The sequence below is a fragment of the Eleginops maclovinus genome, chromosome 14 (genome assembly GCF_036324505.1).
Source record: "Eleginops maclovinus isolate JMC-PN-2008 ecotype Puerto Natales chromosome 14, JC_Emac_rtc_rv5, whole genome shotgun sequence".
NCBI classification, from domain to species: Eukaryota; Metazoa; Chordata; class Actinopteri; order Perciformes; family Eleginopidae; genus Eleginops; species Eleginops maclovinus.
Window position 1 is genome coordinate 4333155 of NC_086362.1, and position 27284 is coordinate 4360438.

The 27284-nt window shown below is 43.2% G+C and overlaps 1 protein-coding gene across 1 annotated transcript in view; it reads left to right on the plus strand.

The window, feature by feature from the left end:
* Positions 1–3954: 3954 nt before the first annotated feature.
* Positions 3955–27284, plus strand: part of rbpjb (recombination signal binding protein for immunoglobulin kappa J region b) — a 42769-nt gene continuing 19439 nt past the window's right edge. Inside the window, exon 1 of the mRNA XM_063900516.1 lies at positions 3955–4143. Coding sequence (XP_063756586.1) covers positions 4124–4143 — 20 coding nt within the window. The 5' untranslated portion in view covers positions 3955–4123. The remainder of the gene's footprint in view (positions 4144–27284) is intronic.

The following is a 27284-nucleotide window of genomic DNA, read 5'->3' on the forward strand; positions in this document are numbered from 1 at the left end:
ACTCTGCTTTTTTAATCAAAGTGCAATACCCTGAGGCTGATTTAAAAAGATGGCGACTAGAAACAGAGCCAAGTCATCCCAGACCGGCACTCGTATAACTTTTTATGAAAAGGCCTCCCCCTTGTGAAAACTAGAATGAAATCTGACGTGAACAATCCTCACCAGGAGAATTGGAAAAGAGCTATAGTTGCAGAGCTGACATTTTTCCTCAGGTACAGGAGGAAAAATTCTGGTTTTTGCTTTTTCTATCTCTGTGTGTAACCATCGCGCTTACTGATTTATGGGTCCTTGTGATGTGCCATGCTTGCGAAAGCTCTATTACAACAGTCTGAAAGGCTATAAAATAGACAGTCAATTATTATCATCAAGGAGCAGAAGTGATTATAAAGGCTTTCATTAAAGCCATCAACTTTCTGTTCCTTAACGTAATCCCGGGACTTCACAAAGCAGCTATGAGTCAATCATATCACATTCTTTTTTTCCATTGACACCATGTCAGAGCTGCCAAAAAGCGAACCTCTGCCGCTCTCACCCCTTTACGTGTGGCAGCTTGAACTCAACGTGAACCGTATAGGTCCAGGAAACGTCTCTTTCCTCATGCCTCCGATTCCCCTCCATTTCAAAAGAATAGGCTTGCAAAACAGGCACTTAAACTCCCTTGACAGTCTGCTAACTTATCACCCTGTCATTTTTCTCTCTCTCTCTGATGTCTTCAGGACTTAATTGTAACGGCAGTCAAGTGATAAAAAGAGGGCAATAGGAGAGTAAAGGCGTGCCCACCTCGGAACCATCGTCCTCTACATTTGTCAAGCTGTCTGCCCTCATTCACCCCTGGGTTTTCCCGTGTGGCTGGAGAGCAACACTGATGGACATATAGGACGGATGGACAGACGGGGACGCCCTTCCCTCTGCTGTGAACTCAGACTCACACGAGCCAGACTTCATCCATTAATCTTGTGATGTTCACGGAGGGAATGTGATCTCTTTGGCATGAAAATGTTGTTTTTGACTTGCATGAGCTGTCCAATTCTGGTTTCCTGCCAGGTCCACGTTATCGTCTTGTCTGTCTCACATTTGACCCAGTGTCTCGAAACCCACCTTTCTCTGTCTATCACTAGTTCTCACTCTGACTTTGCTTCTGCTTATTTCAGGAAGTTTCATCAGCCTCCGGCTCTATCAAATGACTTTGAGTCAAAGAGCTGCTTATCAAGAAACAGTATTTCCTTAATTAGGTTGTTTTCTCCCCTCTTGTCTTTTCACTTCTCAGAACTGCTGATAAAGAAAATGTCTCCCTTTTATTTTTATAGCAAGTACTTAGTGGGATAAAAAAAAAAAATGCTAGAATAGAAGAGAATTTGTTAATTTCACAGTTTAGCCCTCAAAAGCAAAAAGAATCACGAGGATTTACTTTCAATCCGTGCGATCACTGAGTTGCTTCATTCTGTGACCTTTTTACGAACAAACAGCAGTGTTGTATGGCAAATAATACATTTGACAAATGTACAGTATGTAGGCCAAATCAATGTAGAAGTAAAACAGATGGGTCGCTGTTCTGGTAAGTGCAGTTTTCACATGGGGACAAGACTCTATCTCAATCACCCTTTCCTTCTGATCCACGAGCTTAAGCAGTCAAGTGAGTGGATTTATAGACCTGAGGCTTATGGCTTAGTCATGATTGCTTGAATTGGCTGCGTCTCAATTAAAATAAAGTGTTTTTACTCCTAATGAGAGAACGGGACTTTTGGGGAAGATTGAGACAGATGTAAAAGCTCACTCCACGCTCATTGATTGGAAAAATAACATGAAAAACCGGTGCTTTTTGTCATGCCAGTGAATAATGTTTCAGAAAAATCATGTTTCCACATGCGATAAAGTGGAAAATGGCAAAGATGGCCTCAAAGAAACCTTAAATCATATATGTCGAGTGGTCTTTAAACCATGTATATGTTTTACCACAGCCAAAAAGGTCAAATCCTGAATACATCTTAATTTGAATGTTAACATATCCTCAAAAGAAACGGGCCTCTTCTCTATTTCAATCCATTTTCTCTGAAAAGTACTTCCACTTGTTCAGCCTTTTTTTCTTTTACTGTGTTCAGCTGTAAAACATTTGAGGAAACTTTATGCTTCCCCATTCAACTCAGAGTGTAACTGGAGGTTCTCCGCCGACTATAAAAAAGAGAGGGAAAGGAAAAATGGTTGAGGGCAGGATGAGGTCCTCGTCTCTGTGTCTTCATAGTGCGGGCCGCGGGCCAGGCACACTCTCATGCAAAACCTCATCCACACAACTCTTTTCTCTCCATTTTTTCTCCCCATTTATTTTCTGGCACACCAGTGAAGCTCAATAAAAATGAATTATGAATCTGAAAATATGAAATCTCTACCTTGAACACTGGAGAAGATCCTATCTGCTACTTTATACCGACAGAAGTATCAATCTATAAGCCGATAGTTTGGCTAAAATGTCCTTTTGAAGAATTTTAATTGCTTGAATTGTTAATTTTAAAAAAAAGGAAGAATACAATATGCCGTAAAGTACACTCAAAATAATGTTACCATGAAGTTTGAGCCAGTAGAGGGTTAGCTTAGCTTAGCACAGACACTGGAAACAGAGGGGAACAGCTAGCATAGCTGTCCAATAGTGACCAGCAGGACCTTTTTTAGCTTATTAATTCATATCATATTTCCCATGTGTTTAGACTATACAAAACAGTTTAAAATAAACCGTTTCTTGTCTCATTTAAGTGGGCAAAAAAGCAAATGAGCAAAAACTCTCTAACCACTCAGGCTGAACATATTTTAAATACCATCTAAGTGTGTCTCCTTTCAGTGGGCATTTAAGTGCAAAGAAACTGTTGATTTTACACAGTTTAAAAATGTTCAATCGATTATAGCATGGATTAAACTCTGCAAACTATCTGTGTTGTATTTGTCACTTTTGCTCGTTATTTTTTCTGCTAACAGAAACTTTATTCCTGGAAAAAAGCCTTAGGCAGATCACACACAACATCTAACAAACGAGAGCAACCGGCTTGCTATCAGTGTGGTCTCAGAAACCTTCACTTTGAAGTTAGTGAAAACACCCACAAGACGTCACTTGTAAGGTGACCAAAGATGCCAAACAGATTTAAATGAATGCTGTTGAGACAACACAGACCTACATGAAGGTTTATGGCTTTCTGACCCCTCCCAGATAAACAAGACTGACCCGACCCATGGGGTGGGGACGATACAAGAAACAAACTTTTGCTAATTCAATCTGGCTGGGGGAGAAACCAAATCAAACAGAAAGTCTAATAAAAGCACATGCTACATCTCAAGGCATGATCATGCTAAATAATAGCCTCTCTTGTACTTTGGCTGTGAGGAGGATGGTCATGGGGCTCCCCAATGTGATGGCAATGCACTAATCTGCCCTGTATGGCCTATTCACATGTGTTCACACCATTGTTTCCAGATTATAAACAGGAAGTGCAATGTTACCCACGGGAATTGTAAATGTGTTGTGCAGAAACCCTTTAAATCCCAGTCTAATTGGAAACCAGCGTGTCCTTGCAGTCTCATCACCTTTCACGCATGTTGTGTATACAATTTGGGAAGTATCATAGAATAAAAATGGCTATAATAACATGCAGCTGTTACTGCTGAATACTGCAGAGACACATGGGGAGACAGGATGCATACTGCAAAATCTGTGGGAGCCTGGGAAAACCGAGAGTTGCCTCACATCTATAGCCCCATACCGATCGGTGCTGCAATTTATTACCCGGTAAACACGTGGGAATAGTATTTCAGCGCCACAAGATAAACAACTTCTCCGCTCCACGAACATCTCGCGATAGGGGACGCTCCCTCTGTGCTCGCCTATTGTGAGAGTTTTTCAACTCTCGCGTGGTCTTGGAAGTTTCCCACGCCTGTTGTTGTGGCGTCTGCCCTTTTCGCTCACTCTCTCTCTCGCCGCCTCCCCCTTTTTTTCTCTGTCTTCCTCACCCACCCCCTTTTCTCTCCGTCTCCCTCGTCCCTACACCTCCAGTCTGCTTCTGTTGTCTCGGCGGATTGTTGCGGGCTGTGGGAGAGAAAAGGATATCGCGAGTATTGGAGTTTTGGTGAGAGTTTGTGGAAGATGGCGCCTGTTGTGACAGGGTGAGTCTGAGATTCGGGGCTGGCGGTTGGGGAGCGAGAATACAAGTTATAACCATGAAACGGCTACATTTAAACCCATGCGCTTCACTGCAATGTTATGACCTGTGGTTTACTTGCTTGAACCGTTTCCTTCGTCTCACTGTGTTTGAGTGTTTTTTTTTTCTTTGCCCTGTTACTTATAGGCTGACTGTTGCTGCAGTGTTTTGTGAGCTAGCCTCAGCTAAGCGATACTTCACCCTCGGTGGTCTTTTTTTTTCCCAGACAACGGCGAGCTGTTAGCTACTAGGCTAGCCAGCAAGCTAAACTACACATGTGTAATAATAAGAAAGCTATTTAAGATGTATATGCGTCTCCAGAGTTTAATTCCTGGCGTTGAATTTGTTTTCGAAACGTGCTCAACATGTAGCCGGGCAGCACGCTTTAAGAAGTGCATTCAGGACTTAAACACTGCTAGCTGTCCGATAATGGACGTCAGCTAGCGATATAGTGACTGAAACACGTTGCGGCTTTGTGAGCGAGGCATCCCCCTTTTGGCAGTGTTTTTAAAAATGCATTTGTGAGATACTTCTCCCTTTTTTACACGGCTTGCTGGCTGTACATCTCTGTAGTTGGCGTTCAACTGTGTTGTTTCTTGACCACATTTTTTAAAGGGCTGTATGGGCCATCTTTTGGGTTTAAGAAAATGTATAAAGAAATACTAATTAGACAGCACGAAGATGTCAGGCACCCTGTTCCGCTGGTGGTGGATTGTTGTGTGGACTTTTGATTGTGTTTTCACGTTACTGTAAGTATTTGTTGTAAGCAGATTGACAGACATCTTTTTTTAGTAAGAGGCAGGTAAAATGAATAAGCTCCTTTCCATCATGGGCTACAAAAAAAAAGCTGCTTAAAGTGTACATGTTTTGTTTTATAATGAGTGGAATACAAATACACATCTGAGCTTGGGGCTACCACGCACGCACAGTGTATAGCGTGTACTTTTTACGACTTGTGCTTCCTGTTAGAGGACGGCAGTGCTGGTAAATAGTATTTACAACTCAAACAGCGATTTGCATCTCTGTAAGCAGGTTGCTAATCCAACCTACCACTGCAGGGCATCTGTGGACCAAAAACACAGATAAACACCCACAGCCAAAACACCATAATCACTGTGAAATGATTTAGATTCTTCCTATTCAAATGATTCCCCATAGTGCTCCTATTATAACATAACTAGCTGCTTGAATAACGAGTCTTGGCATACTTTTCCCTGAGTCACATTTAAAGTTGTTTCATCTGTGTGATGTTTACAAAGAGTTCATTAGTCTTGGTGCACGTTCAGTAATAACTGCGAGATCATACAGCTATAATAAGTGTGTCAGCCAAGGATTTGAGTGGGAAAATGTTCTTTTAACATTTCCGAAATGATCATGGCGAGAGAATGTCAAAGATGTATTTCCTTTTAATTTAAAGCAGGACTGCCTTGATTTGTTACTCCTTGCATCTTGGGTTATGGGACCACATTATTCAACATAAATAAGCATGCCGATTCTGAATAATTTCCCTGCACGTTAGCTAGACACGAACACTTTAGATGCTATAATCCCCACAGACAGCTCAGTGGGTGACAGACATTCGCTGGGCTTGTTGGAGGTGTGTGTATGTTGGAAAGAGAAGGGGGGGGGGGCCGGGGTTGATGTGCATGTTCACTTGGGGCTTTCCAGCAGACCTGAACTGATTTCAGTTGAGGGGGGGTGCAGGGGGAGGGGAGGGAGGGGGCAAGCTAGAGGGCAGGCGGGTCAGGTCTGGGTGGCTGGCCACCTGTCCAGATGATATCTCCAAATTCATGTGTGTTTGGCTGTGTGTTTTTCTGCGAGTGGGGGTCAGTGTGTGAGAGGAGGGTGGGGCTGATGGGTGTTCTGGCGAGAGAGGTTTAACAGAAAATTAAAGTGCCATAAGGGGTCTTTTTTAGCTGACGGCAGTAACGGTTGGAGGCATCACGAAGCCTGAGCACAGCTTCATGAACTGTTTGAATGGGGCTGGCTTTACACAGGGAGGGGCTCCACAACCACAGGCTTGTTAACGGTATCATGACTTTCTTGTACTAGCATTACGGAGAGGCTGTGGTTGAATGTTTTTATTTGAGTTAAGGGTGTAGGTTATACTGAATTCAGTGTAGGTGTTGCTTTAGAGACAGGTTTGTGTCTTTCTGCTTAATTTAACTTGCTGCGTGGAAATGTATTCATCCTCAAATATGGAACAAGAGCGTTTGCATTCATGTCATTCTCCCTGCTCATTTTGTTCAGCTGACAGTCAAAAATCTGCAGATATTTCTTTGATAATGCTGAAAATATGAAAGCATAACAAACATCTTTCCTCTTTACTGACTTATCTTTTCTGCTCTCAAAGACAACTACTGTAGCTTGTGGTTTGCAAGTGAAAGCCCCTATCTTTTTGCAGAAGTACACACACTCCTTCCCCCAGTAAGGCATGGTCTTACTCACTATTGTGGGTTGCCACAATAACACACTTTAGCAACAAAAACACCCGATCTTCACAAAGGTGCGGGCAAAAAACACAACAAATTAAGATAACACAGCGTTGCTCTCGTATGTTGTTCTCTTTTAGAGAAACTGGTTGTGATTTGTTGAAAGCAGCACTGTTCACCTGGCATAATAATGGCATGAATCACTTATTTCAACACTGATCTGCTTTTGCCGTGCCCCCGAGGGACGGGATTCCATTTTGCTCACCCCCCTTCTATCCAAAAAAAAAAAAAAAAGCGTGATAGAGTCTTTCAGGCTAGAAGCCAAGCGTCTCGGTGCCGGTGTAATGATACGACAGAGCCTTCCTTTGAGAAGCTAAACCTTGTGTTCTCACATTTGTTAGCATGAGCGTGCAGTCTGAGCTCTGAGGCTGTGTTGACGGGGATCTACTGAGTGCTGGTTGAAGGGAGAGTGAGCGTCTCTAGATATAAAAGTTGATCCGTGTGTGTGTGCACGTGCATCCCTTCCCAAGGGTCCTCTCCTCTTCCCGGCTTCCCTTTTATGAAAGGAGAGGTTCAGAGAGAGCAGCAGATGTCGAAGCGCTGACCTTTATGGTGGCAAAGGCTCAGGCTAGAGTTAAAAGACATGCCGAGTCACCCCCCCCCCCCCCCTCCTCCGCCACCCTCCTCCCTCAAAGCAACCCACACACACCCACGCGGCTACCTTTAGCGGCTGCACTGATGGATAGGTTAACGACAGAGATGACACAAGCCATCTGATCTGTGTGTCACCTCAGTATCCCGCACCCTCCAAAGCGGCCTTATATCCACCCAGAAGGGGGGGGGGGGCTGTACAGAAGTCACGGGCATATAGCACCAAAGCAAATGTGCCACTGCCAGACCTCTTTAGGGGGATTTATCCTCATGCATACAGTAGCCTATTGTTTTGGAAGTTCATGCATATCCATTACTCCACATGATTGAAACATCCCCCGAAGCCTTTACGGTTTTATCCAGGGTTCAGATTCAACTTGTTTGCTCCAGTGACGACTCAGCCTCTCAAAGCACCACATCTTCGTTCTCTTGTTTCCATATTTAGCGTGTTTGTCTGCCTGTCTCGGGGGAACAACCACAGGAGACACCCAAAGGGGGTAGAAATGCACATTTTTCAGTGTAATTTGGCTTGGATTGCCGCCAGCTTGGCACTGCTCACTCTTGGTCCTCAGCCACGTGCTAAAGTGTGCACAAACCAGATATACCATCATAGTATGTCACTGTACTTTGACTTCCCTCCTGCCTATTCAGAGCAAGTGGTTTTCTGAAGAGTGGAGCAGAAATGAGTTGGCGAGTTTTTGGGTCCGATGCCTAAAATAGGATCTGTTGTTAACAAAAGCAAATTAAAAAAAGACTCCTCCACATCATCACGTCGAACAAGAGCCCGCCCGTAGCTTAGCGGTGGTGTCGTGTAGTCATGCGACAGTGATGTAGTTTGTTTGTAGCATTATGCTAACTGTTGTGGCAATTGCAATTAAGCTTCAAATATTAAACGTAGCATGTGTATGCTTATTCCTGCAATATTCATAAAGTCAAAAAAGAAATTGCCTCATATCACCACTCTGTTGATGATTCATTTGAGGGCCTTACCTCATTTTTAGGCCAAGGCCTCATAAGGGGTTTGGATTTCTCACAAAAAGAGCCACAACAAGGGGGGGGCCTTTATTTACTTGTGCAAGACTTGGAATGCAACAGTGTGAGCTTATGCTTTTTTTTTTAAATCTGTGGCTCGTCCAAATATCTCACTGCTGTTTTGCTTCTGCTCGGATGGGACGGAACATTCTGATGTAAATCTAAAGCCCGTGTGGTTTTGAAAAACAGCCCTGCCGTCATGTTTGATAAGAGGCCCAAGTCCTCGTGGTGTTGGTGCTGGCATCGTCCTCGCCGCTAAGGAGACACGGAAAGCTAACACGAGGCAAATGCGACAGGCGTTGGGAGTGCGTACCTACCCGCTGACTTGCGTTTCGGAGCGGACCCGTTGTCTTTCACGCAATTGCACTCCCCTTCCAAGAGAATTTCCTGCCTCTGCTCCTTTCGCAGCGATTACAGCTTCTCCAAGGGAATGTTGCTTTCTACTGTGTCAGCAGTTTTTTTGCTCCCGCTGTCCCTCCACACTCAGGATGTTTCATTCAGAAAACACCAACTAGTCCCCCCTGTCTGACTCCTGTTTGCTTTCAGTGAGCAAACCCTTGCCCACTTCCTATTTAGGGCCAGCTGAACTTGAGAGGAAAAAATATGAACCTCATTGAGAGTTTTCTGTTGGTCCCTCTCTTTGAGTGTTGTTCGCCTCGGGATGACAAGGGCACATTTTGTCTTTGAATAAACGACTTATGCCAGGCCTGTGATATACCGTACATCAGGACTGCTCTAAGCGTCCAGGAGAATTCCCCACAGAGCCAGGCTTAGAGAGAAAATCTCTGTTATTTTTTTTTCATTCTGCTGGCCCAGATCATTGCCTTGTTATTCTCAGCCGCGGCAGCGAGTGCTCAGGAGCATTGTTCCAGTGCCTCGCTGTTGTCAGAACGTTCTGTCTGTTCTCTCTGGGACCGGCTCATACATTCAGAGGGAGGTTACAAATATACATGGGATCTCCCGTGTAGGGAAAGCCCCCAACGAAGACACCTCCCACGGCTCAAAGCAACTGCCACTATTACTGTATTAGATAAGAAGGGAGTGGCAAGCAGTAATCCAGCCTGTAGTAAACCTCCCTGAGAGCCTCGCTGCTGGGGCTGTAATTTAGAGTCTGCGGACGGCAACGGAGCAGTTCAAGGCTTTCAATTACCATGTGTACAGATCAATCCTATTGTCTTTGTGTGAACTTAGCATACCAGTGTCGGTCTAAAACCCAAAGATAGTCAGTTTAATATGATATCAAAAGGAGAAAAGTGAATTTTCTGCCATTTTTTTATTAGAAAATGCCTGAACAATTGATCAATTATCAGAAAACTATGCCAATGTAACAGTTATTGATCAGTTTACCAAAAATGTTAGCACCAAGGTTTCGACTGTCAGTCAAAACCCAAAGATATTCATGTTCAAAATGTATTTTCTGCCATCTGTTTTTATTAGAAAATGCATGAACAATTAATCAATTATCGACACTAAGCTCCAAGGTTTCAAATAAGACTTTTTTTGGACCCTTTTTCAACTATTTATTCAGACATATTATATGTAGTATTTAGCAATTGGACTTATTTGTATGTGTTAAAGAGAGGTGTCTGAAAAGAGCAAGAAGGGCCAGAAAAGGAGTTGTCAAGCGTCGGGGGAAACATTGAAGAAAAAGAACCAACCGAGCGAGAGAGGGGTTGGATTCCAGGAACACGAGTGTTTCTCTGCATTGTCTGGTTGTTTAACTACCGCTGCCGGGTAGTTCTACTGAAGAATCCGCCTGGTGGCATTCCTGTGGCTGTTGACGTCAGCAGATTTGGGCCTTTTCTTAGGTTCGGATGAAGTAATAGACGAGTGTGTAATTTTGTAGAACACTCTATTGATCGTGGTCGGGGAAACAATGCCTTTGTTTGTGTCTTCCTCCTGATGAGAGGGTTGCTCATGTTGTGGCTGATCATCTTGCACTTGTGGCTGATGTTCTCTAGCGTTGCCATCACGTTGGAGCTGTGCGGAAGAATGTGCGTGAGGTTTCACATGAGCTCATGGAAGGAAACTAAACTTGTTTGCTTTATATCTTCTGGTTTATCTTGAGAAGTCACCAGCAAAGTCCCTCTGTTTATCACCCAACTGAGTTTTATGAGAATTGGACCTCGAATATTCCGACCACAACTCGCCAAAGTGTCTGGTAGACAAATGAACCCGGCACTATTTAGTTTATTATTCACCTCCCTGCAAAAGAAGCTTGACATACTCGCTTTAATATGATTTATACAGACTAGTGTCAAGACAAATTACTGTGCAGTGTGGTTAAGGTTCAGGAAACCATTTCTTGTTTCACATCTTGTTAATGACAGACTATTTTGGAAAGGATAGCATGTTTTTAAAGGGGAACTATCCCCTTCCTCATCATGACACTGAAACCAGACAGCAGTCCCGAGGTGACAAAGTCATCGCTAAACAACACACAGTCACACAAGCGTTCCGCGGTCTCTACGTTTGGTTTAGGTTGCTGGGGATCATCTCACAGCATGTGGGCTAAAGGTCACGTCTCTTTCTCTGTCTCTCTCCTTTTCTGCCAGGAATTCTATTTTCTCTCTCTCGCTGCAGTGCAGTCTGTCCTTTGGGTGTTTTTTGAGGCAAGGGCAGGGCAAGACGGTGGTTAGTCGGCCTGAGCTTAGTGCGCTGACAGATGACCAAAGAAACTTTTGGACTCTACTCCGGATAGATGAAATGAGTTTAAGGACTTTCAATTGGCCGAAACAGAATCAGCAATCTTAAAGCTAAAGAGGTTTACTGTTAGTTGCATCATTGTTGCCTGTAGTGTTTTCCTTTTACCCCCAAGCATAAGCCAAAATGATATGTTACACTTTCCGTGGCATTTACCCTGTGCAGAGCCTGTGATCGTTCAGCAAAGTAAATGTAACTTTTTATCCCCTCAAAACCAACCCAGTGTTCCCGTGGCTGCCTGCCATGAAGCACCTGGGGTGTCATTGGCTTCGGTGAGAAACGCTGACACGTCTCAGGCGGTTTTAGTTTCGTTTAATCAAGGTGAAAAATACTAGAACTGTCCCGTGCTTCTCGATCAATGCCCGGCGAAGATAAATGAGGCTGAAATTCAGTAAGGAGCCAACAGGGTGGCATAGTTAACAGGAGCGCCGCCTTTCAGCGCGGAGACCTGTGATGACAAGCATCTGCCCCGCGGAAACACTAAAACCCCAACTAGCTGACTCGCCCTGAGCCAGTGCAATAAATCAAGATAATTTCCTCAATATGCTCAAGAGTGTCGTGGAATAAATTCAAGACGGCAACCTATTCCAGTACATCAGAATGAACCGCATATATGTTTAGGTGTTCATTGATGAATGTGCCAATTATTTTCTTGTTCAATCAACTGTTTTGTCTATGGAAATGTCTTATTGTGTCCTACAGCTTCTCTTTTTGTCCAACCAAAGAAATTGAGTCCAAGATAAAGTTAAATAGATAGTTTTGGATGCTAACTTTACATGCAAACATTTAGAAATCAATGCAAACCACAAGCTATAAGTTAAATTAGTCTTGCAGTGCAGCATAGGGGAAGAAAACATGATTTTACTTGTGCAGTTTCCCCTTATCTATGCACCTTCTAGCTGCTTTGTAAGTCGTTTCTGCAGCGAACGGCTGCACACAGGCCTCTAGTTCGACCCCACAGTGGTTATCATATGCTTCACCACTACCTGCTTCCTTATCGGCGGCTGTTTCTGCAACCGAGCTACAGTGGTGTTGCTGCGGTCGATCTGGGCTCCTCTGGATCCCTCCCCCTGGGTTCCCTCTGTTCCAGCAATGAGTCATCAGCTCAGCAGAGAGTGAGAAGGGGGAAAGAGGAGCGGGAACGGCTGGTTCATTCAGGGTTCAAGGCTCCCTCGCCTCGTTCCCCTTCCCTCTTCATTTCTGACAGCTTCCCCCGAGCACATGACCCGTCTCAGCCCTGAAACCCCCGGCCCTTCTATGTGTGGCTTGCAGTCACACTTGTCCCTTTTTTAAAAATGATTATGAATGTCTCATTTTGTGAGGTCACATCGCCTGCGAGTCTTTGCACAAAGCCTGCTCTGCGTCTCCTGTGGCGGTATTTACTCGTTGGGTTCTAACATCTTTTATGTTGTGCTCTGATTTTATACACTTGGTCGTGTTTAGAGACATGATTTAACCACCTGCTGGCAAGTTTGAACATCTAAATCATGTGGAACTTGTTAAGAGTAACACATGTTTTTCTATAATATGAATAATAAACCAGCTTGAATAATATATTGCCTCCTGCTCATGTAGCGTTAGCTCAGTAATGCTGTAATTTGTCGATTCACTGTTGAATCAGCTCCTGTCATTCTGGAAACTTCACTACAGAGGCGACCAGTAGTGCACTCAAACATCTCAGTCGTGCGGACGCTAGGCATAAACGTGACAAAAATGATTTGATCAAATAGAAAGAAGTATTTGTCTGTATGTGGCCTTAGGGCAGAGGCTCCTTTACTGTCTGTGTTTATAACCTCTGAGGTGTGACTGTTTCCTCTCTTATCTGTCAGCTGAACGGAGAACAACAAGTCGGCTCTTGAAATCTACTCATGAAATCTACTCTGAAAATGTGCCTCGATCACACCTCTCCATGCAGCTTTTCCTGGTTTGTCTTTTCACATTTACCACACAGAGCTCGAGCTGCACCACACCTTAGCAGAGCAATCCGCAAAGTGTGATCAGTAGTACCGAGGTTTCTATAGAATTTTCTGAAATTTAGGCGAATTGGTTCACTCCTAAATTGGGACATGAGTTATCTGAGGAAGTGAATGGAGCCAGGTGGCGGGCCGAATAGAGAAAACAGACTCACGGCTTTGGGATTCACAAAGGAGACTTCATTAAAGATAGAACAAGCATCAAGGGAGTGTGTCTGAGAGTTCAGGTTGTCTCCACGGCGCACACACTGGAAATGTCATTACCTTGTGTTCAGGGTGTATTGCATCTTGTGTGTATGGAGTATGTACTCGCTGGTGCACAAGCAAGTGTACGTCTAGATGTCTTTTATTGATTGTGTGCCAGGCCAAGATTTAAAGAGTCCGTCCATATGGAGCATTGATGTCGGGAGTGTGCGGTCAAGAGGGAAGGGGGAAAAAAAACGGAGGGAGGAAGAGAAAGAGGGGAGGCCCTTTTCTTTGGCTTTTCTGCCTCTGTCATTAAGCTCTCCCATGTCAAAGACAGATGGAGCGGGTGCCCTCGGTGCGCGTGTGTGTGTGTGTGTGTTCACTTGCAAGTGCAGACTGATGTGTCCCACCCAGCTCTCTCCACACATTCACTCTGTGGAGCCCTGCCCTTGATTCTGCCTCCAGCGGGGCGTCTCAGGGCAGCTACCAGCCCTCTGCCATCTGCAGTGGTTCAGCCTCCAGGGTCCGACAGCTCATCAGCAGGCAGGTTACTCAGTCAGGTTCTGTCTGCTCATGCAACATTACACTTTAGTTCCTCAATAAGTGAAAGATCCTTTTAGAGGCCTTTTGGGATTCTGATCACACCCGCCTTCATTTCTTTTGTTTCATCTTGCCCTTCTCTTATCCCGGTTGTGGTGGAGAAATCTGGTACGGTGAAAAGATCCTCATATAAACGTACAGGCATCTTTGACTGATTTATATCACGCTACACGTATCACATCAGAATGCGTTTATTAGTCCTACTTTAACATTCAGATATGTGACCTGTCACACTCTTTTCAAAGCCCCTAAAATGTAAGAAATTCAACCTGCCCCTCCTGATCGTCCACTCCCCTGCTTCCTTACCCTCTCCTCTCCTTTCGTAGTCGTGCTGACGCTCTTTAGTGAGCTAGCAGGCATGCTTGTGAGAGTATCTGAAGTGACTCTGCCCCTCGACGCTGCTAGCCTGCCGCTGCAGGATTGTTGGCACGCACGTTGGCACATGCCAGGTGCCAGGCGCTCAGCGAGCCCCCGACCCGAGCCACGTCTCGTCTTGTGTAATAAACTCTCTAGTCCACTCCCCTTCCCCTCTTTATGTCTCATTGTCCCCTCCCCCTCTCTTTTGAAACACTTCTCCAGGGTTGACTTAGGATAAGTTCAGCGCCCAGACTTGGCCGCCGACAGTTTTTCCTCAATGATTAAATATGTGCTTGAAAGATTGTGTGCGTAATACCCTTGCCGCGGGCCACACACAGCATGGCACGGTGCGGCCGAGGAAGTAAGTATGTGTTAAAGGAAAAGGCTGATGTTTATGCTCCATGTGTGTGTTATAGCTATGAACGCTGACATCAGTATGCAGGTATTTTTCAATAGGCAGCCAGCCGGCTCGAATTTTCTCATTTCTTTCACTTAGTCCTCGCCACGCAAACACCTTCTCCTACTTGGTGAGACATGTTATTTCCACTTATGTCCTCTGTGTCTTGTCTTGAACGGTTTTTAAAAAACACGTCCTCCACAGGTGAGTGCAACAAGAAGCACACTGTTTCAACCTCGGCTTGTTCTTGTCTTTCAAAATAGAGCGGATTTCTGGCAGGGCTTCACAAAAAAAAAAAGCTCTCAGGCATGAGTTGGTTCTCTTATAAGCTCCATAACAGGTTTGCCTGGCAACTCCAGCCTATAATTTCACTTTTCACTGGCGTGTTTACTTGTGTCTGGCGAATATCAATAAGCTTGTTGACAGGTGTCAGTGTCGGCCGCACAATAGGTGCTTGTCGGTTTCCTCTTCGAATGCCTTCCGGACATGACTGGATGAACGCACCACTTGCTACACCAACATAGGTCTTTGTTTCTGAAAAAATAATAATCCAAGCGGTTGCAGAGCGTGGGTTTATTTAGGAACATAGTTTTATCATAGTTTTGGCTTTGTTTTTTGGTTGATAAAACCACTGATATTAGAGTTGTACAGGAGTCCTGAACCCCAAACAAGTTAGCATTTGAGTAGTATTTAAATTTCCACCTTTTTTTGTCTTTTAAGTGCCTGTATAAAAGCAGGATGCTAACAGGCGTTGCTAAATAAGACTACCAAACGTCTTCACACCAAATTAGTCGCCTTTAGCTTAGCGGTGGTGACATGTAGTCGAACGTGACGTTGTTTGTTAGCATTCATTTAGCTTAATACTTCCGGTTATGCTTTAATTATTATCGAAGTGGTGTCAATATGTGGGGATTATCCTGCTGAACAAAACCTTTACGTATCATAAACGTGTGTTAGCTTCAAATCTTACTTTCTGTAATGTTCAAAAAATCCTGCTTTTTGGAGCCGCTACGATGCTGCCTCCCAGGTCGGCCGGGAAAAATACGTCCTCACTGCACCTCTGCCCTAAAGTGTAGTGAATGAACTTGCCATCGGAATGATGTTTTTAGTATCTCTGTGTGTATAAGCGCATGTTTTCAGCTGGGGCAGAGTTCATATTTTCGGTGTCACTGAGCCGCCCCGTGGCGATGGAGGCCAGTCGGAGCTGCGAGCGAGCGCCACTGATAATGAGCTGTACAGCCACTCCGAGGAGTTGCGCTATCTGCTATCAGCCCGCAGGCAGGGAAACCAGACACCTTTTTATAGGCCTAATCCCTCTTCCCATCCCTCCCCTCTGCCTCACACTGCTGTTTGTGTGCACTGTCCCGGAGCTGTGTGTGTGTGTGTGTTTGTGTAAAGTGTGTATGTGTGTAGTCAGATATGGTATGGTCTCGTGTTCACACAAGAGCCTGTGTAAGAGCCTGGAGGACCCACCCTGGTGTGCAACTGTCACAGATGTGTGAAAAAACGGTTTAATTAGATGCAGATTGAAGCTTACAGTCCCCAAAGCAGCCCATCACGATGTTATCTTTAAAAGTGACTTTTAAGGAAACTGTCAAACTTGATATAGGATTTAAATAAAAGCATCTATTTTTGTGACTTTCTTGTAATGAAAAACCGTAATGCTGAACTGAGAGGTACACCTACATCTTGACGACCGTAATCATAACCCGTGCTTCCTATTGACAGAGTGTGCAGATGGAGCCTTGTGTGTCTGCTTCACACCTCACACCCTTTTGAAAAAGTCAATTATTAATTAAAAGTAAATATATCGATCAGTAGGTCACTCTCTTACCACATTTGCTTTAGTTTAAGCCCAACATATACCCAGCTTTTCTTTTCATGGTCATACCCAGCAGTTAACGACTAACATTGGGTCGTTTTAAGGTTTGCCTGGTGGTACAATGTGTTTCAGGACACACGCACTGCCAGTTGACCTCAGAGGTCACGCCCTAACCTCTCGACCTTGAGCGGATGAACGAAGGCGTCTGGCGTCTGCGCCTCGTGTTTTGCTCCCCTGGGACGCACTCGGTCTACAAAAGGATAGATCTGTTTGTTTTTATCCATTTTGAATTGTAGACCAAACATAAATGTGCACCGCCAAAGGTGTCAACTACTATCATTTTAACAGCGACAGAGTTCAGTTTGGCTGTCGGCATTTTCCCTTTTAAGCGAGGGAAAACCTTCTGTTTTGGTATGACTCTAAAGAGGTTAAACCATCCGTCTGATCCACGTGGAAACTGTGTCACATTGTCCTCTCTGTCACCAGCATTTCATTTAATCTCTTGAACACTTTGTAAGCTATTATGGAGAGCCGTTCGCAAACGTTTTTTCATTAGTAAGCAAGTCCTATATTCTTCAGAAACACAGAAAAGGCCCAGTCATCGCACATCCGTTTGAATAAGAGCGCTCTTCAGATTAAACCTTCATTTAAATGTCACGTCGATGGTGCCGAATAACAAGTCTTCCTGTGATCAATCGGCCTCACCTTTTAAGAACAATGATTTAAATGTCCTGACACTCAAATATCGATTTCTTCTACTCCTTTATTCCCAGACTTTCGGCTTTGACCTATTTTTTAAGTCAGGTTTCACGTTTTTAAAACACATTGTTGCTGCATTTCTTCCTCATCTCATTGACATATTTTATAATGTTTGATTTTGTGTGACATTTTGAAAATATAGTTAACTGATTTCTCATTCCATCTCAAAACCATCTCATTTTAAGACACATTTTCAACACACCCTATGTGAATAATACCATTATTAGTCAGTCGCGAGTACACACATTTTATTATTGACGTACAAATGACCACCTGCAACCTCTGTGCATTGTCAACTCTCCCTCTGAATTAAGCATCGTGGCCGGTAGAGCTACGCCTGAACGGCAGTGTTGTTGCAGTGCTTCAGTTCCTGTGAAGGATGAAATGTTTTCTGTGAATTTCCCATGAAGAGGAGGGCTGTGTATAGCGTGTAGTGGAGTCTCTACGGGGATTTGAGTTGAGAGATTTATGCTCAGTAATGTGAGTGATTATTTCTCTAGCTTCCGGTTCTTTCAGTTTTGTTGATGGTAAAGTAAACATGGAGGACACACTAGGTGCTCAGTTATCGCTCTGTATCATTGAACATATAAACACTCTTTATAAAAGTGGTGCTATTGTGCTTTTTGGGTGTTCCTTTTCTTTAATGTGTTTTTTATATAGGCTTTTATGCATTTAAGTACTCACAAAATAAATCCCTAGTTCCAGAGTTCCCACACTCCCCACCCCCCGCCTGAAACGCCTCATTTGTAGTCCTTTGTTTACTTCCTGAACACTTTGAAAATCACAATGTCACACTCCCACTTCTATTGGCTAGCGCTCCAACACATTGTACGTGATAAGCTAAGGGGGCGGGACATGTGTAAGCAGTTGGCCAGTCACAACAGAGCTGGCCAGCTAACCCAATCAGAGCGGACTGGGCTCTGGTTTCAGACAGAGGGTGAAAAGGTTCTGAAGCACAGGCAGTATGAGAAAAATAAAGAGCTTTTTGACATTAAAGCACGGAGACACGTCCCAGTAGAGGCTCAACATAAAATGATGAACCTGAATATGTGGATAATAGGGCCCCTTTAACTTTGTGAGTCACATAACACCTCGCTCTCCTCCCGTTGGATTTGTTGAACGTGTATCAAACACATGCCCGAGCAGCAGAGCAAAGACTGTATGTGTGGGTGTGCACTTTTTTAAAAATTTCTTCAGAAGCGGGGCTGAGGACATGTCAGGGTGTGTATTTCGGTCTCTCTTCTGAGCCTCCGGGTGTTGGTGTGTGTTTTCTTTCCCCCGCCACTGCATGCACTGTCAGTCACAGCTGTCAAACACATCCCTGTGCGAACACACACTCCGGGTTCACACACTCTCAATCAGCCCCCTGTTGCGTGTGCATGTGTTGACGTGTGTTTGTGTGTTTGCGTGGGGGGGGGAAGCGGGTGGTCGATGGTCTATTCATAGCTACTGCCATCCCTCCCTGTCACCAATTTCTCATAAGTCATACTACCTGTCAGAGGGCGATTTTACCCTCCATGCCGAGGTTCATCTTATTCCACCCTCACCGTGTCTCTGCACAGGAAGAACAAGTGGAACAAGTCAGAGCTTCATTTAGTGTTAATTACTTATTCTTGTGTATCAATTACAGGCTTTCAGGAGTCACCCAGTTAAACTTTCTTTAATTTAAGCGTATTAACTTAACAGTTTTGAATTAGAGCTCGCTGTAATTGGATAAAGTAGCTTAAGGGAAATGAAATGTGCCACATGTTGTCGGCTGCAGCTGTTATTTCAAAGTGTTTTATACACATTTAATCAAAACAGCATGCTGCTTTATCATTATTTGAACGGATTTGTTCCTGTGGATGTACTTCTGCCTTTTCTCATACACAGGTTGTGATTTAAGTTTGTACTGGTGCAGTTTGGGTAAATATTTTTTTGGGGACTGGGAAGTATCCTGGGAAGTATCCTGGTGCATACCTGTGACTTTCTTATTCAACAACATGAAAGTGCCTTTATGTAATTAATTTAACAGAAAACAAATCCAAGCTTGGGCTGCCTTTGAACAGATGTGCTGCGAAATTGCTGAATAAAATACGCATTTGTTTGTCATTGTAATATTTGAAACAAGCTGCTGTCAGATAGTTTGAATATGCTGCAAACAGGTTTAGAATGATCTGTCTGTAACAGGTGTGTTGTGCAGGTCAACAAAGTCAGGTTTAAGGTGAAAAGTAATTGTTTTTAAATCATAGAGCTGAAAGATACCTTCCCTTGTGATATGAACATTTGATCTGCCGTCATTCTGCTGGACACAATGCATCAAACACTGGCCAACGTCTTCAGATTAAACAAAAGATATGTCGCCTTTTTAAAATGTGTCTTTGGTAGAGGAGAATGTTTTATAATTCTGATAAAGTGAACAAAAAGCCCCCCGCCCCCCCTCTCGTTATCATTGGGAGAACTCCCTTCTTCATTCGAGGTGACGGCTCATCTGCATCCCTGCTCTGGTTTCAGATTCGAAACAAATGTTTTCTCCTCAGATGCTCGCTATGAGGTGGGGGGGGGGGGGGGGTGTTTGGTGTGCAGTTTCACTCTGTGTCTTCAGCTCCTATCTGCTATTGGTTAAAAGGCGTTGGGTTCAAATAAGGTACCGCCAAAAGGTCTGTCACCCTCTTGCTGATCGTGGGATAAACCTTTGCTAAATGGAATAGAAGTGGCGTTCTGAGATCAGCCTCTTGGTTCTTGTGGACATTTAAATTGTATCTCAATATAAAGCGATGCAATCCAAATGAAAGTAAACCTTTTATTACATAGATGTTTTTTAGAGCTGCAGGGAAGTCCTGGTATTCTACCGACATGATAAAAACAAAAAACGATACCATTTATTTATTTATTCCAAATTGTGGAGCCCAAATCTGGGTGTTTACTGTAAAGCAGCCACTAAAGAACATATATTTTGGAAGATAATTAAGTTTAAAAGCGATTTATGGTGTCAAAAAGCCCATACACTCTTGGTAATTGCGATTTAGTTCATCCTTTTTCCCCAATTGCATGCAGCCTTTTAACATTTCAATGCTTTAATACATCCAACAACATTACAAGCATTTTATATTCCCTTCAGAATATTTTCCCTGGCAGGAGGAAGGAGCTTTTATCGATTTTCCCATGGCTCTCCGACTGCAGTTTGGTTCCAAACGGCATGGAGAACAACTTAGTTTGTCAACGTAATCCATCACCGTAAAGCTGACCAAGTTGCATCAGAATGGAAATATCAGGCGGTAACTTTCTTTGCACAATGAAGGATGCTCCCGTCACTGCGTCTGATTAATGTGTGTGTTCAGGATAACAAAAACGTGTGTGTGTTCCACTTCTCTGTCTATCACTGTTAGCCAAGAGCGTCACTCTTTTTGCGGTTCTGCTAGGACCCTCATTCTGTCCGTCAAGCGTCACGGTGCTTCTGCCAACCATAGTTCATAAAATGCAATGGAAAATAAGACAGTTATAGTTTAATAATCCTTTTTTTTTTTTACCAGAACTGCCTAGTGACATTAAGTCTTTGTGGTGAGAGGTAAGAAAACATAACCGAGATAAAACATGGAAGTGTTAATCTTCTTAACACTTTGGGTCTCAAACGTGATACACACATCACAACAGCCCCTCTGTCAGCCAACAGTGACCTCACTCTTACTTCCCAGTGAAAGCCCCGAGTCCGGACATCCTCCTCCACCGCTTCACTTCTACTGTAAATGTACAACTGTATGTCCCGGGCAGCTCCCTGCTCTCAGGCCGCCGCACGCTAACCATTAGCAACCATGCCAGGGAACGCTAGCAACAGCCTAATGGGCCAATCAGGTTCCTAATAGCATATCACCAAAGTCAAAAGAACTCATTACATGGAAAAGAGAAGCAGTCGTTTAATAGTTCACAAGTCTTTAAAGGCTGAGGGACTTAAGGATAGGGCTGCACGATTTGAAAAAAAGACACTTTGCGATTATTTTGAGTAATATTGTGATATTCTTAACGATATTGAAGGGATTGATCAATTTTGTTTGATTCTCATTACTATTGAAAGATTTATTGAGAATGATCATGGTGTGTGGTTATTATTGTATTCCCTCACGGTGGTTGTGCAGTAAAACACAAAGCTCTCAGAATTTTTGAGTTTTTCAGGAATTCTCAGAATTTTGACCCTTTTTCAGGAATTCTCAGAATTTTGACTTTTTTTCTCCAAGCTTTTTTTGACTTGGGTGTTGGCACCACTCTTGCATTATCTGTAGACAGTTACAGTTCATCTCAATACTTTGTTATATACCCTTTGTTGGCAATGACAGAGGTCAAACGTTTTCTGTAAGTCTTCACAAGGTTTCCACACACTGTTGCTGGTATTTTGGCCCATTCCTCCATGCAGATCTCCTCTAAAGCAGTGATGTTTTGGGGCTGTCGCTGGGCAACACGGACTTTCTACTCCCTCCAAAGATTTTCTACGGGGTTGAGATCTGGAGACTGGCTAGGCCACTCCAGGACCTTGAAATGCTTCTTACGAAGCCACTCCTTCGTTGCCCTGGCGGTGTGTTTGGGATCATTGTCATGCTGAAAGACCCAGCCACGCTGCATCTTCAGTGCCCTTGCTGATGGAAGTAGGTTTTCACTCAAAATCTCACGATACATGGCCCCATTCATTCTTTCCTTTACACGGATCAGTCGTCCTGGTCCCTTTGCAGAAAAACAGCCCCAAAGCATGATGTTTCCACCCCCATGCTTCACAGTAGGTATGGTGTTCTTTGGATGCAACTCTGCATTCTTTCTCCTCCAAACACGACGAGTTGAGTTTTTACCAAAAAGTTCTATTTTGGTTTCATCTGACCATATGACATTCTCCCAATCCTCTTCTGGATCATTCAAATGCCCTCTAGCAAACTTCAGACGGGCCTGGACATGTACTGGCTTAAGCAGGGGGACACGTCTGGAACTGCAGGATTGAAGTCCCTGGCGGCGTAGTGTGTTACTGATGGTAGCCTCTGTTACTTTGGTCCCAGCTCTCTGCAGGTCATTCACTAGGTCCCCCCGTGTAGTTCTGGGATTTTTGCTCACCGTTGTTGTGATCATTTTGACCCCACGGGGTGAGATCTTGCGTGGAGCCCCAGATGGAGGGAGATTAGCAGTGGTCTTGTATGTCTTCCATTTTCTAATAATTGCTCCCACAGTTGATTTCTTCACACCAAGCTGCTTACCTATTGCAGATTCAGTTTTCCCAGCCTGGTGCAGGTCTACAATTTTGTCTCTGGTCTCCTTTGACAGCTCTTTGGTCTTGGCCATAGTGGAGTTTGGAGTATGACTGTTTGAGGTTGTGGACAGGTGTCTTTTATACTGATAACGAGTTCAAAAAGGTGCCATTAATACAGGTAACGAGTGGAGGACAGAGGAGCCTCTTAAAGAAGAAGTTACAGGTCTGTGAGAGCCAGACATCTTGCTTGTTTGTAGGTGACCAAATACTTATTTTACCGAGGAATTTACCAATTAATTCTTTAAAAATCCTACAATGTGATTTCCTGGATTGTTTTTCTCATTCTGTCTCTCATAGTTGAGGTATACCTATAATAAAAATTACAGGCCTCTCTCATCTTTTAAATGGGAGAACTTGCACAATTGGTGGCTGACTGAATACTTTTTTGCCCCACTGCATGTCGGCATAGCTCTATTCCTAATAATGTGGTGTTGTACAGGGCCATATTTGGCCTTACGCATTAAAAAGAAGGAAGTTCCTTGGTGACGAATATTCATTCAAATGTTCAATTTTGACTGCTAGATGGGGTGTGGGGAAGGGGAAGTGACAGTGGGGCCTTGCTATAGCGGGTTGCACTCAAACCATCCGAGTGTGTTGGTGGTTTTGTTACATGGCACTTATGAACTTTTGTGCTTCCTACCATTGTGTTTTTTTTTTTTGGGTTAGTGAAGTGGCAAAAATGTTCATCAATTTCACATCATAAACATCTGAAATAGTTTCCAGTTGTTTTATATTATGCCTGTTTATTTTAGAGGAACACAAAAATAGTGCTGGTTTTTGAATTCACTAATGCTTTTAAAATCTCACAGTGAATCACATCCTGTAGCCAGATTTCTTTACCACTGCTGTTTGGTTGCAGTGTTTCTCTACCTCATTGTATCTCGGTGATAGTTAGCAGGAGGTGAGGAGAAGGAAGGAAAAGAAAGGAGAGTAGTGATAACGGATGGAGAGCAAATCGGACGAGAACTCTCCTTGCAGAGCTTCCTTTTCCTCCGGTGACCTCCGGCCTGCTTTGAGTGTCTGTGTTGGTGGTAAAACGGTTGCATCCATGGTGTGTGGAAAAACTTAGAACTGTTCAAATAGTTGCAAAGTAAAAGATACATTCTGGACTCGTGTTTGAGGTTCTTTAGGTCTTCCTTTACTTTTGATTTGGCTTTCAGACTTTGAGTAGGCCTAGTTTTTGATATTGATTGGTCTCTACTGTAATGAAACGCTCGGTCCTTTCTTGAACTTTGCCAAGACATCTCACACAGTCGAGCCTAACCTGCAGATGCAACAGTCGGCGTGCTTTTTTTTCTCTTTGCAACTCTACCTTATTGTGGTTTCCTGTGCTTTTTGGGTCTTTCGTGTTTGTGTTTTGAGTAAAACGAAGCTGTGGAGGTGATACGAAACAGTGGTTTTTCACAGAACTTGCAACACTCCTGACCACCTTCACCTCTGTTACACACATCACGTCTTCACATTGAAACACATGGCACTGTCCACAATATAAAGCAGTTGAGCCTGATTTTAGATTAGGGGGGTTGATTTTGAAAGCCTGCATACTGTAAATACACATCAAAAGAACCAACTTTGGATCTAAATGGCTTTTCGTTTGATAAAATCACGAGTGAATGTATCTATCTATCCGTCTCCACAACACACCATCCTCCTCTTCTTGCCTTTAATCTCAGCCCACACTTTACCCGCAGTATCTTTTCCTCCCTGTTTGCATTGGGGGGGGGGGCGGCGTTGAGGTGAGGTTTAGAAGAGGGGCGTAGGGGAAGGAGAAGATCCGTCTGGAATCCATTAGCCAGTTGAGGCATCAGTGTTTCACTGTGGGAACCTTATTGATTGCCCTCCTTTTCTCATTATTCCACCTCCCCTCCCTCCTTCTGCCTCTTGCACCAATCACGCTTTCAGTTCCTCTGCCCTTTATCCCCTCTGTGCACTTATTTTCATCCCCTTATTTGTGTTTGCGTGCTCCTTTTCTGTCCAATTCACCCAGGGCCTGCGTGCCAAAGCATTTACCCAGCCCCAGTGCGTGTTTATGGATGCCATGTAAGATGTATTGACATACTTATCAGCGGCTACCACATCCTTCACAAGCAGAAAATCTGACTCACTTACACTTTGTGCCTGTTTTGAACACACACCCCTTTAGAGTCATTACCACGTGCTGCACATCCCTTTTGTGGCGCCCATCTGCTATAAAAATGAGTGCTGCAGTGATGACGTAGTTAAGAAGTTAGCATCGCAGAGGCTCCCTCGACAAAAAGGAATGGGATTTCCCCTGGGAGTTTTGCACAAAATGTGTCATTGTCAATCACACATTTATGATACTTTCACAGTTTGTTCAGCAGGATAATCCCCACATCTCAAAACCTCTATGATTAAAGTTGTAAATACCTCAGCATAATTAAACACCCAATGTTATGTTCTGAATGAACCACATGACTTGCACCCCACCATTGCTAAGCTAAAGGTGGCTAAAGTTGGCCGTCATGACGTTAAGTAGATTTGATTAACTCCCGTTTTAGCTGGGTTTTTAAATTTCATTTTTAAGATGCTTCAAAGATTCAGATATTCGCCAGTGGGGGATTTGATGATGTATTTTATGTGGTGAAATGAAAGCAATTCTTGCGTCTTAACCACAACCCTTAGTTTATGCATCAACTTTTCAATTCAATTAATAAAAGAAAACATTAACTTGAGGAAAAGCATACTGGAAGTGCCAAAATGCTAACTCATTCCTGGGTTAAGGACTCAGTCCTGCTCCACTCTATAGTGCCTTAATATTGGCTGGTGATTACAAGTAAGTGTCATTTGAAATGTAGGGTTATAGTGTGATGAGTTGATTTTCTTACCGTAGATTGAAAACCGTAACTTCTAAATAAGGTGCATTTCCCTGTCAATGAATACAAAATAAACATTTGCATATAGTTGGTTGCTAACATGAAAGACTATATTTCCAGTGTCGAATGCTTAGGTACGTGCACTTCAGGAACATGACAGTGGTGCGAAAGAATGTGTCGTCTGTGAGTGAGCGTGGTCACATATCTGCAGTGAAATGCACTCCTCCTCCTTTACTTTGTGTTTGCTGCAGCGAGAGGCTGATTGATCGCTTTGTGGAGGACTTTCACTCCGGTGTGTTTTTTATCAAGCTCCGGTGAGGCACTATGAGAGGATGCAAATGAGCGCTTGACAGTGCAGGATTTACAGCTGCTAAGATTACTCGATTTATTGATCGAAATGGAAAATAAAAAATGCCAACAGCTGTTTTTGGCTCGTTAAATGTGGTGATTCGAATTTTGTTTATGACTGAAAAGGAATCAATGATGAAAATAATTGTTATTTGCTGCCTTAATTTGATTCTTTCTCGATTTCCAGGAGATGAAGCCTGTAGACAAATTAATTCTGACGCATTTCTGTTTTTTAAAATAAGCCTTGCTTTCCTCTTAAGACCATATCTCTTGAAACAGGTCGTACACGTCACAAGTTGACGAGAACAGTTGTCCTCAGCGGTCCTTTTTCTGCCCCTTTTTTCTATAAATATGGTGTTGGCAGCGTTTTCCTTGCTTCATGCATTCTATGACTATTAGTTTTTGCTATGACTCAATCACGGTTAAAAAAAAAACTCATCCTGCTGAAAGTATCGTCAGTCGACTGAACTTAAAGGAAACCGTCTTTATAGCGAGTGAAGGTTAATGCTGCTGTCAGCAGAGTGGAAATGAATGACTTATTGATTGTCATGTCATGAAGATCCAGAATTGAGAGTTCAGGACTCTTTAAAAAAAAGCTTGCATGTACGTCTCGTTCTTTTGAGTTTCCAACACATAAATCCGCCCGTTGTTTTTTCTTCAGCGTTAGAGTGTCTGGGTATTACAAACACTTTGACTGTCAAACAGGTTGCTTTAAATACTAAGCGGGAAGCTGGTCAGTTTCCTGTCGCTCATGTGGGTTAGCTGTACACTTAGAATTATTTAGAAAAACAGCACAACTGGGCAACGTTTCATCTATTAATATTCCACCAAAACTCATCTGTTTATCACATTATTGAATGCTGTCAGAAATGATGGAAGAGGTGTTTTTCGTTGTCATATTTTCAAGATGAATTTAGTTTCATAAATGTCCTTTTGTTGAGTTGAACAACTCCGCTCTGTTTTCTCTGCTTTTAATAATCATATTCAACTTGTATATTTTGGCACCCGATTCTGTGTATTTGCATTAAAATGTAAATGAAGTGCTCGCCTTGTAAGAGAGATTTTTTTTTACCACCCACTGCCCATTTGTAAAGCACTATGATGTACATGGAATACTGAAATATTTACCCTGTTGCTCCCGATGGCGTCTACTTCTAAAAATTCTGCATGTTTCCTCAAACCAAGAGAAATCTGCTCTCGGCTATGCACCATTGAACTGGAGGCGGTGGCAGGAAATGATCAAATCAGATGCTTTTTTTCAATTCAGATCAGTAACACATAGAACCTGAAGGCTGGTGCTGTCGTTATCGGTTTGTTACATTTTCTAATGGATTTATTACCATATGGTCAAAAAACGAGGTCTGTATCACCTTTACATTTATGACTTATTAGACTTTTAAGCTAAAGGTTGTAAAAACCTCAACAACCAAGATAACCCTGTATAATCTCAATCTGCCACACCTTTATTGATAGGTTTCATAGACTAATAGGGAAAAAATTGAGGTCTGTATCACCCCTTTATGGTTTAGTTTCATAGACTTCTAGGAAGAAATGTGGTCTGTATCACCCCTTTATGGTTTGGTTTCATAGACTTCTAGGAAAAAATGGTTTGGTTTCATAGACTTCTAGGAAAAAATGAGTTCTGTATCTCCCCTTTATGGTTTAGTTTCATAGACTTCTAGGAAGAAATGTGGTCTGTATCACCCCTTTATGGTTTAGTTTCATAGTCTATTAGAAAAAAAATGTGGT